This window comes from Diabrotica undecimpunctata, chromosome 8 (assembly GCF_040954645.1).
Source record: "Diabrotica undecimpunctata isolate CICGRU chromosome 8, icDiaUnde3, whole genome shotgun sequence".
Taxonomy (NCBI): domain Eukaryota; kingdom Metazoa; phylum Arthropoda; class Insecta; order Coleoptera; family Chrysomelidae; genus Diabrotica; species Diabrotica undecimpunctata.
The window spans coordinates 10,698,022-10,709,306 of NC_092810.1; the positions used below are offsets into that span (position 1 = coordinate 10,698,022).

Genomic DNA, 11,285 nt, shown 5'->3' on the forward strand with positions numbered 1-11,285 from the left:
TCCTGCGATATGTTAACGAACGAATCAATAAATTGACGAAATAAGTGTTGTGTATAACCTATATCGCACAAAAGAAGTTTTGTGTTTAGTCTGACAGGGCAATTTAATTATCTAGCCCACAATATAATTACAAAAAACCGAGAAAAGTATAAAATATTTTAGAACAAAGTAATTACCCATTGCATTACAACAAAGTATAAAAGGTCCGTCAGACCTTTTATACAGCCGCTTAGGCATAGGCCACTAAGACAGGTCGGAAAGACCTCAGTCCAGTGGCGGTTTTTGGGGGTAGGCAGGATAGGCCGGGCCTACCCAATAATTTTAAGAGCTTTAAAATTGAAAAACATATATTCAAAAATTATGTTAATGCATGTAAATAACTTTTAAATGTACTAAATCACTCAATATATTAGCGTCCGTTAAAACAACGATGTTATTATATTACCACAGAAAGCATCGAATCGCATTCAGGCGTTTTAAATATCATTAATAGGCCCGATCGGAAGTGGCCGACCCAGCTCACATAAGATCCCCGTACAAAAAGCGTTTGAAGTTGAGCAGCTTGCCGGACAACGATTTATATTGTCGTCTTTATGCTTGCTGTTTAGGCACCAGACGATCGGGCCTACGGCCATCATCGTTGTCACTTGTAACGTAATTATCGAATTGTAATATAAATTTCATTTTAAATTATGATAAAAATATATGTAACATAATCTATAATTGTAACATATTTTTAAACAAACCTTAGAAACAAACAACACAATTGCAAGTCTCACACAAAAAAAATGTATTACACACACTGGCGGCTACAGAAATTTTTTTGGGAAGGTCACTTTTAATATTACCACCAATAGGATAAGTGGGTTTTTAAATATGTTTAACGGGAGGGGGATGGTCATGACCCCATGACCCCTCCCTCTGGATCCGCCACTGATTACACATAGCTATATGTACTTTGCTGGCTTGGCCTAGCCAAAATTTTACCACACCAGCCGCCACTGCCTCAGTCACGAAAACTGAACATCGAATTCATATGCGACAGGCATGGGCTCGATGGTCAGACCTTTCGGGTGCTCAGCCGGCGAGAAGATCAAGATTTATTTTGCCAAATCGGAGGCTGAGTAACAGAACACACACATATTTCGGAGAGAAAGACATCAACTTAGATTGATGGCTCTCCATTCGGAATACGCTCTTTTTTTTTCTCACCTCAGTCCCGTAGTCATGTCAGATTAACTGCTAAGAAAAGCCGATATGTGTGCTACCCCTACAGATACATGGCTTAACCACAATCAAGAAAAACAGAGGGGGTTCCATTACCCAGTGCACCCAAAGTACCGCTCAGATCATAAGCCTCCTCACGTAAATCATACGATGAGGAGAGGTGGAGGAGAAGCCTGGGGGTCAGATAGTGACCCTTCAATAGCAAAGTGGGACCGGTTTGATCTTCGGACATGTGGATTTGCGTAATTGCATGGACAGCACACCGTACAAATGGGTCTGTGCTTCAAAAACTAAATATTAATACCAGAAATACAACAACAATAAAAAAAATGTTCTGAGGTACTTTGGTCATATAACTAGAATGCAAGAGGACATGGAAAGACTGAACGTCGAATGTAGAATCGAAGGCAGAAGATCAAGAGGCAGATATCCTTCACGGTGGTCTGACCAAACTAAAAAATTCACAGGACTCTCTCTTCCGGAATCATCTCACAAAGCTCAAAATAGAGTTGAAAGGCCAATCACAATCTTTGCGTAAGATAACGGACTGAGAAGAGTCTTATATTTTTTTTAAAACTCAGTATAAAATAAAAACTCTGTTAAGCCCTCGATTCAAACATGTTCGTCCCGGTAGAATTGCAGTAATTTACAAAAATGTAAATTCTGTTTCTCCTAGTCCCAATAGTTATTATCATTCAAGGGCAATATTCAAATTTGAAGCTAAAAATAAATTTGAAAAACAAATTTTAAACTACATAAGTAGGTAAGGTTCACACGTGTAAGAATTATTTTTAAAAACGATGGATATTTTGAAGAAGTAAACAAAAAGCAGATTTTAGATAACCGTTTTAGTTAACCGAATATTGACTGTAAAAATAAAAACAGATTTTAGACTACGTTATGTAAAGCACGATGTAAAGTTTCGTTCTCATAATCTTAAAGTGCCATTTTCTTATTATCGTAGCAATTATTATGAGAGTGTCTACTTTATTAACAGCTGCTGTGACAAAAAAACTATTAGATAAACGATGAACCTATCTCGTCGGTCCCACATTATTCTTAATTCCACGCATTACCTGTGATTTGTTCTTGGATAATTGATGAGATTGGTGGATAAATGGGTCAAGTGACAATTGAGTTCATCTAAAGTATAAGCCGTTCACATGATCCAAAATTTATAGTTATTTAACCAACAAGTGTATTAATAAGGGCTCGCTTAGCTCACGCGTTAAAATATCTCAATTGTTAATCGCCATTTTAATTCACGAGTTCGTTACAAAACTTTTCCGTCGACCGTACTTTTCGGAAATAAAGATATCTTAGTTTAATTATTTATTTACTTAACGATAAACAACAATTTTTTCAGCTTTGGCTTTCAGTATCGGCTTTATTCAAAGTTTCCTTAGTGGTAGTTTTATTATAGTAAACATTAATATTCGAAATGGTGCAATTACTGAAATTAAAGGAAGATATTGATAAATGATTATCTGTTGTGTAGCATTTTGACAAATTTATATTTAAGTCTTCTTGGACCTCTGTAAATTCTGTGATAGAAGAAGTTAAATTCTGGTGGAGTTAAATTAAACTCTTCGTCAATATCCATCCTTTGATTTTTCAAATACACAGAATTTTAAACATTAAAGTAAATAATGACATACAATGACAGATAGTATAATAGATAGATAGAATAATTTTTTAGTGGGAATCGTCGAGTTAAATAGGTATATGTTTGGTTGCCTACACCACAGGTCACTGCCAATCACAGAGCGTTTAATTAATTTATGCAAGCAATGTACGAGTATGTTGTGTTTCCTATAATAAAATCGTTCATTAATAGAAAATCATTCATTAATAGGGGTCATTAATCAATGATTTTGAGGGTGTTAAAATTGATCATAAATGGATGGTCGACCGAAAAATATTTAAACAAACACGTAAAAGTAACTAAAAGTTTCCATATTTATTCATTTAATTTTCGGGAATACTTCTTCCTGTAAAACCTCAACTCTTTCAATTAAAAGGAAGCAAAAAAAGGTTAACTTTCAATAAAACATAGTTTTTTTGTAACAATAATACACCAGTCTATCTGTGAAAAAATCATTGATTTCATGTAAAAATCTTATACAGATATTTGAAGGTTCTATGTAAAAGATATATGAGGGGTATAGGCTCTCTCTTATTCTACCAATAATACACTTTATTCCACCATACATAAAAAATTAGGTTAGGTTAGTTAAAGGATTCAATTATCTACTTATTTTAGATTATGGAACTGATTAATTCGTATTCTAAGCAGAGAGGAAGAGTCATAGATTTTAAGGAAATTTTGTATGGATACTGGAGGTTGGATCCAGTCTATGGAGTAGATCTAATACTAGACATGTTATTAGTGTATAGAAAATACCGAGGACACAAAATGACAGTTCAAGTTAGACGTCACGCGTATGTGCAGCAGACATTTACAGGTACGTAAAATACGTTTGATTGTAGATTTGAAAGGAGTTTTTGACCTCTTAATCTATATCATACGTAATGTGTACGATCTTTTTTGTATATCCCACATGTATGTTTAGCGCCCAAAAGAAAATTGTCCAACCAATCTCAGCCTACCTATCTTTATGAAAGATATTATATCTCCATTGGCGTAGCTAGGAGGGGGCCAGGGTGGGCCTGGTCCCCCTAATGGCCCTGCGGTTCCCCTTGAAATATTCTAATAGAAAAATTGCAAATTCATACAATAATGTAAAAAAGAAACAATAAAAAAACCAACGTACCAATCGCCTATACTATAGCCATCGGAATACAATCCTGCGCGTTTAGTGTTTAACCAACACGGGTTCAAGGCACACAGGTTCAAGGGGAAGAGGATGAGAATAGTCAGCCTGAACAGCAGCCCGGTACAAACAAGGATCTGGATCAGAATATTCAACCAAAATCAACCACGCACCAAGTGAAAATAGACGCTTCTGACTTGAGTATACAAGATACTATGTTTGGTAATAAAAAAAGGTTGTTCAGCGCAAACTATTATAAAGATTTTGATTGATTGGAATACAGCGTCAAAACAGATTCCATTTCGTGCTATTCTTGTCGTCATTTTGGAGCTGCTATGGATGAAGAAGCTTTTAGAATAGTTATATTCCATAACTGGAAAAAAAACTGGCGAAAAATTTAAAGGACATGGTGCATCTTGGCATCACATTGAAAGTTTCAGTAAATGGCATAACTATAAAAATACAATAAAAAGCGGAAATATTTTATCTCATTTTTCACAAGCTTATAGAACCCAGACAGAGAAAAATAGGAATTACTTGAGAATGTTGGCAGATATAAGCTATAGAAAGTGAAAGTTCATTAAATAAAGGAAACTTTAAGGAAATATGTGTCCTAATAGCAAACAAGGACTTTAAAATTCTACATAATTCGCATAAAAACTATACCAGTAGCCAAATACAAAATGAAATTATTGCCCTCTTGTCACGGGAATCTTTAAGAAATATACTTGACATTAGACAATCCGGAACCTTTTCAAATCATGTGGGATGAAGCTCGTTCTTTCAAAAATGAACAATTGTAAAAATTAAAAGAGCTTAATCTTAGCGACTTGCAGATGGTAGGTCAATCCTATGACGGAGCTGGGGTGATGCCACGCAATACAAATGGTCTTCTCCTGCTGCAATTTACACGCACTGCTTAGCCTGTGGCGCACCCAGGGGGGGGGTTTGGGGGTTAAAACCCTCCCCAGGGCATATAAAGTAAACAATATATAAAGAATAGTAGGAAAATGTACCTTATGTCTTTCACACATAATACAAAAAATCCAAAACGCTGATTGAATAATTAAATTACCACTTTAAATAAGTAGAACACAATAATTATTGTATTATTGTATTAATACACAATAATTCATAATAATTTTCATTATATTTAGATATCAATACCTAATATTTGGCTTATGAAAAAGTAGACAGAACAAGTCTGTTGCGAGTAGCATGCGCCTACAGGACTGTATCTGCGGCGGCCTTGTGGACTATCACGGGTTGTATTCCTCTGCATGTGTTAGCAGTAGAAAGGAGACATCTCTATGGGAGAAGAAAGCATACAGCTATAACAGCTATAAAAAAAAGAAGAAAGGGAAAGATCAATGGAAAGATGGCAAGAAGAGTGGAACAACAAGGAAGATGTTGCTCAGTGGACAAAGATGCTGATCCCGAGCCTAAGGGACTGGGTAGATTGTCTGTTTTAGGGCGTATCTTGATGAGTTCAGAAAGACAGATACAGATAAATACCTATACTGCGAATATTCCGACATTGCTACTCACACAATGCTGGAGTGTAATAGATGTACAGTGGAAAGAAACAGAATGTATAAAGAAATAGGTATGAACCCTGTGACTGTAAGAGAGATGATCGTGAAAATGACGGGAAATACGGAGGGATGGAATAGTGTTCACAATTACATCAAAGCAGTCATAAAAAAGAAAGAAAAAGAAGAGAAACACCAACCGAGCTAACGACAGAGATAAGATCTAATTACTATTTTAATGGAAATAAGTCGTAATTGAAGGTTAAAATAAGTTTATTGACGTTTGAATTTTTGATCTTTGATCTTGCACTGATAACTTCATCGACCTAGAAAAGGCGTATGATACAGTTCCAAGACTTAAATTGTGGCAAGCTTAACAACAACTCGACATTAGTTTATACCTTTTAGGAATAATCACGGAAGTATACTGGGATAACACTACTTACCTAAAAATCGGATATAGACTATCAGAGCCAATAAAAGTAACTAAAGGACTAAACCAAGGATGCAATATGTCACCCTTACTGTTTAATTTATATATTGAGATAGCCCTCCAAAATTGGAAAAACCCCTGCCAGGGAATGGGGATCCCCATAGGAAATGACGTACTGTTCTCCCTGAACTTTGCGGATGACCAAGTCATCCTAGCTCAAGATTCTTTTGATCTAGAATTTATGATAAAGCGTTATAGAGTAGATGGAATATTATCTAGCATTAAACAACTATCATTTATAATTCATCTTTTTGTATTGGACGAGGTACTAAACATTTTAAATATATTATCAAAGAGCCTCCAGGAGAAAGGTGCAACTCTGGGAAAAGCAGTTAAGGTTATTAAAAGTGTTATGACTTCATAAGATGGAATGAGAAATGAACAATATTATACCCATCTTCATACAAAAATATCGAACTTTGCCCCACAATACCAAATTTCATTGGAAATTCCGTCATCCAAAAGAAAAAAGCAAGCCAGTAGCAAGCTCGTTAACTTCGTCACCGAAACAACCGTAGGATTGGGTTTGATGACGCCACATACTCCAGAGCTAACGTAGGAGTCATTGAGTACTGCAGGGCAAACATATTTTACCGAATTATTGATACTGTAAGAGAGTTTTTGAACAAAAGGATCTCACCAGAAAGTATGGCGTTTGCCAATTGAGTAGATCATTTTTTTTAGTTAGATTTTGAGGATTAAGAGAAATTCATTGAACAATATAGCAAAATTTTAAATATCAACACTTTTGCCTTAAGAGCAGAAATGACCGTTTCAAAAAATTGTATTTTACAATCTAACGAAACTGTCATGAATATATAAAAAAAACTTAATTGACTCAGAAAAAACATATCCCAACCTATATCAACTCTTTAAAGTATCGATTATTTTGTCTATTTCAACGTGGTTGAGAACGACAATGACTCAAGATAGGCATTCAGATTTGGCTTTGTTGTATGTATATAATAGTTTTTATTTCTTTCCCATGTTCATTCCCCATACATTTATTACGAAAATGTTGATAATTGTAAAATATTTTTTCTCGATTATGTTTTAGGCATTCACATTAGGGAACTAGACGACTTCGAACATACCAACCAAAATCTAGTCAGCTCAGACTCGTTACCAGTACACAAGCAGATAGTCAATCACATATTTTCGAAAATAAACGAAAAGCTACATCCTCTTCTAAATTACTATAGTCCGGAAGAACGTTACATTAATTTCATTTTACCTTTAAGCGGTCGTTATACGATATTTAAGCGATTTATTCAGTTATACGAAGAAGTATGTTTAAAAGAACAAGAGTCTACCAACTTATACATAGTACTTTACAAAAATAAAGAAAATGCTCAAGATTACCAAAGAAGTTTGGAATTAGTTAGCTATTTAACGCTGAGCTATCCGTATCGGGTAATTAAAGTCATTACTTCTGAGGAAGATTTCTCTAGGGGAAGGGCGTTGCAGTTAGGTGTAGATGAACTTCAAGACGACAATTTGATGTTATTTATAGATGTAGATATGGTATTCGACAGAGAGAGTCTTCAGCGAATTAGAAGAAATACTGTCCAGAATAAGAAGGTGTATTTCCCCGTAGTATATAGTTTGTACAATCCGCAGTTATTAAAGGAGTCCTACAATGAAACTATATGGATGTGTCCAAAAAATAGTAAGTTTTATCATTATTTTGTTATAATCTAAAATGAAAATCACATATTACGTGCAAGATTTCATAACACATAGAGGAAGGCAAATTCGGACCCCCAATTGGTTTTTACTTAATAACATTTATACTACAGTAGTTTGAATTCCAATTAAAAAAAACTAAACTAACATTATCTACAGCTCTTGCAAATGAGGTTCTTGTTGGCTTAGGAATTGAAAGTCGGCCCTTATACCTTTTTACGAATAGTTCTAGCCACGCTTTACCTGCCATGTTGTGTTTAACAAAAGGGTGCGTTATGCCATTCCTTTCAGCAGTTGATAGGCCATCCGCCGAAAGTCTCACCTAGTCAAACCCAAAAATGTAGATTATATGACCAAACAATACTTAACCAACTGTTCCTCCAATTCAGGAGGCAAGACAGTAGGCCTTCCTGCCCTAACAGAAGCTGCTTTTGCTGGTGGTCTTGGGTACTTCAAAAGTCTTGGCAGCCTTCTTTCATCCCATTCTTTTCACCCTAGAGGCTTCTATAGCCCTTGTCATACTTTCCCCCAACACAACCTCTTCTTCTTCTTCTCTTTGGTAGTCTTAGTTCTAAGGAATATCGATGCCAAAGTCGGCAATGAATCTACAGCTAAGAAACAATAGAGTGGAATAAGGGTCCAGTTTTTCTTCTAAGTAAAACACGCACTCATGTTTTAAATAACCGCCAAAAAGTTCGTAACTTAAGATCTTCCTCCACTTTAATAATCCACTTCGTTCTTGGCCTATCTCTTATTCTGCGACCGATTAGTTTCCTGGTCGTAACCAGTTTAGGAATTCTGTTCGCTACCATTTTTTCTACATGTCCCAATCGTCTGATCCTTTACGACTTGACGAACGTGGTGGTGGTAGGTTCTTTCCACAAAGCCATTAATTCGTTGTTGGTTCTTGTCTCCTACCAAAGATCACTAATTAAATTTTCGTCTTTGCCTTTCATATAACTCCAGTGACTTTTGGTAACTTTTTCAAATCTTCTTAACTTTTTGGTAGAACTATCTCACCTCTTTGTTTTTGAACTTTTCTTCTATCTCTTTTAGTTTTAACCCATTATGATATCTCTTTTTCTTTCTACACAGAACTGTAAGTTTCCCTCAACTTACTATATATTCTTGTTTTTTAAAGTATCTATTATCTGTTAATAATTGTTGTCTGGTCTTCATCTTTTCCTTTGCTATCGCTTGACACGCCTACGACTGATTTAATTTGTTCCCTTGTCGACTTGTCACTCGACACTGAGGAGTAGGCAAGTTGAGACCTCAGTGCCCTTTGACGGTTTTCGTATTTCTGGAGAACAAGATACTGGTACGTCACGAGTGAGGTTAGTAGGCAGATTGAGATCCCGTAGTCGAACGAAACCATATCCCTCTTGTAATGGCTCCAAAATTGGTGCCGACAACGAGGTTCTTCCTGAGAACTTAATAATTTTCATTTACCTGACCGCAGAAACTTTTCCGAAATCCGTTCACAGGTATAAAGCATGAGGTGTCATATTCTACGGAGGCAGTACGATCGGTGAAAAAACTTCTTTAATTTCCATCCAACCAGCTTTAATGGCTAACAGGAATGTTGATTTGGTTTTAGAGCCTGTAGTTGGGCTCTGGAGAGGTACAGTGGAAGAAAAACTGCCAAATCCGTTCACAGATATAAAGCAGGAGGGGCAGGCAGTACGATCGGTGAAAAAACTCCTTTAATTTCCATTCAACCAGCTTTAACAGCTAACAGGAATTTTGATTTGGTTCTAGAGCCTGTAGTTAGGCTCTGGAGAGGTGCAGTGGGAGAAAACTGCCAAATCCGTTCACAGATATAAAGCAGGAGGGGTAGGCAGTACCACCGGTGAATTATTAGAACTTTTTTAGCAATTACCCTTTGATAGATTAGGGGATAGATTTGGCAATCGTCAAATCATCAGTTGCCAGATTACAACAGATGTTTGCAATTAATCTCGAAAGAGACAAATATTTACTCGTTATTGCTTCATATAAATTAAAAATTGCAGAATTCATAAAATAGTATAATCAAAATCTACTTTTTTAAAGCTTTATCTCTTTATATTTGAAGCATACAACATTATGCAATATAAAAACATGCCAACACTGCCAAACCGAAATATTTTTGACATTTGCGGCTATATTCAGCTTGTACTTTCGGTAAACTCAACCCTAGAGCCTGTAGTTGGGCTCTGGAGAGGTGCAGTGAAGGAAAAACTGCCGAATCCGTTCACAGATATACAGCAGGAGGGCAGGCAGTACGATCGGTGAAAAAAACTCCTTTACTTTTGATCCAATCAGCTTTATCAGCTCACAAGAATGTTGATTTGTTTCTAGAGCCTGTAGTTGGGCTCTGGAGAGGTGCAGTGGAAGAAAAACTGCCAAATCCGTTCATAGATATAAAGCAGGAGGGGCAGGCAGCACGATCGGTGAAAAAACTCCTTTAATTTCCATCCAACCATCTTTAACAGCTCACAGGAATTTTGATTTGGTTCTAGAGCCTGTAGTTAGGCACTGAAGAGGTGCTTACAGTGTAAGAAAATACTTTCTTACAGTGTAAGAAAATTTAATTTTCATGGATGGTAATGCACCTGCACATACCAGCAGAGTGCCTACAGACTTCCTTGACGTTAACCCTATAGAGCATTTGTGGGATATGCATAAAAGAATAAATAGAGCTCGCAGGGATAGTCTTCAAAACGCTATACAGATAGTACAAGCTACTCTTGAAGAATAGAACAACCTACCACAACAAAATTTTGGCAATTTGGCAACATGCCTACGCGAATTCCATCTTGACGTCTAGGGATGGTAACACTGACTACTAAAAAAACATAAATCAGTAAAAACAATTTAAACATTATTCGTTTTACATTGAAATTTTTTATGCTAAAACAAATAGTTTTAATTTGTTATTTCAAGAATTTATTATTTTCTTTCATTTTTATGTATTGGTGATAAAATAGCTATAAAATAAATATTGTTTGACCTCGTGTGTTGTTTTTTTTTTAAATTGACTTGAAATAATAAGAAATATCAGATGATTCCTTATACGTTTAGTTGTGTGTATCTATGCATATAAGTTTAACATAACGTATCGTTTATTAAATTAATTACATAACCTACTTAATTTTTTTTTAGGTTCCTTTGATGATTACTATGGATTCTGGAGACAATTCGGATTTGGAATTGTTAGCATCTACAAAAGTGATTACATTCATCTAGGTGGTTTCGATCTGAAGATTTCTGGTTGGGGAGCAGAAGATGTTAATTTATACGATAACGTCATCAAATCCGACTTAAAAATAGTGAGAAGTGTTGACCCTGGGCTAATCCACATCTTTCATTCGGAAAAGTGCGATGATCAGTTAGATACTGAGCAGAAGATTATGTGTTTAGGAACTAAAGCTAATACTCTAGGATCGCTACAAACTTTACAAAAACTATTTTTGAAATATAAAGATTTGTTTAGGTAGCACTTGCTTGTAATGATAGCGATAAGTAAACAAAACTTTGCCATACACAACAACACTTTTGTTATTGATCGCCATAAATAATTTATGTACA

At 35.7% G+C, this 11,285-nt stretch overlaps 1 protein-coding gene across 2 annotated transcripts in view; it reads left to right on the forward strand.

Annotated features, from left to right (window-relative positions):
- The window catches only part of Chsy (Chondroitin sulfate synthase), a 141,891-nt gene extending 130,606 nt beyond the window's left edge, over positions 1-11,285 (forward strand). For both annotated transcript variants that reach the window (XM_072539663.1, XM_072539664.1), the window contains exons 7-9: positions 3,491-3,692; positions 7,084-7,695; positions 10,860-11,285. In XM_072539663.1, the coding sequence (XP_072395764.1) occupies positions 3,491-3,692; positions 7,084-7,695; positions 10,860-11,194 (1,149 nt within the window). In that variant the 3' untranslated portion in view covers positions 11,195-11,285. The remainder of the gene's footprint in view (positions 1-3,490; positions 3,693-7,083; positions 7,696-10,859) is intronic.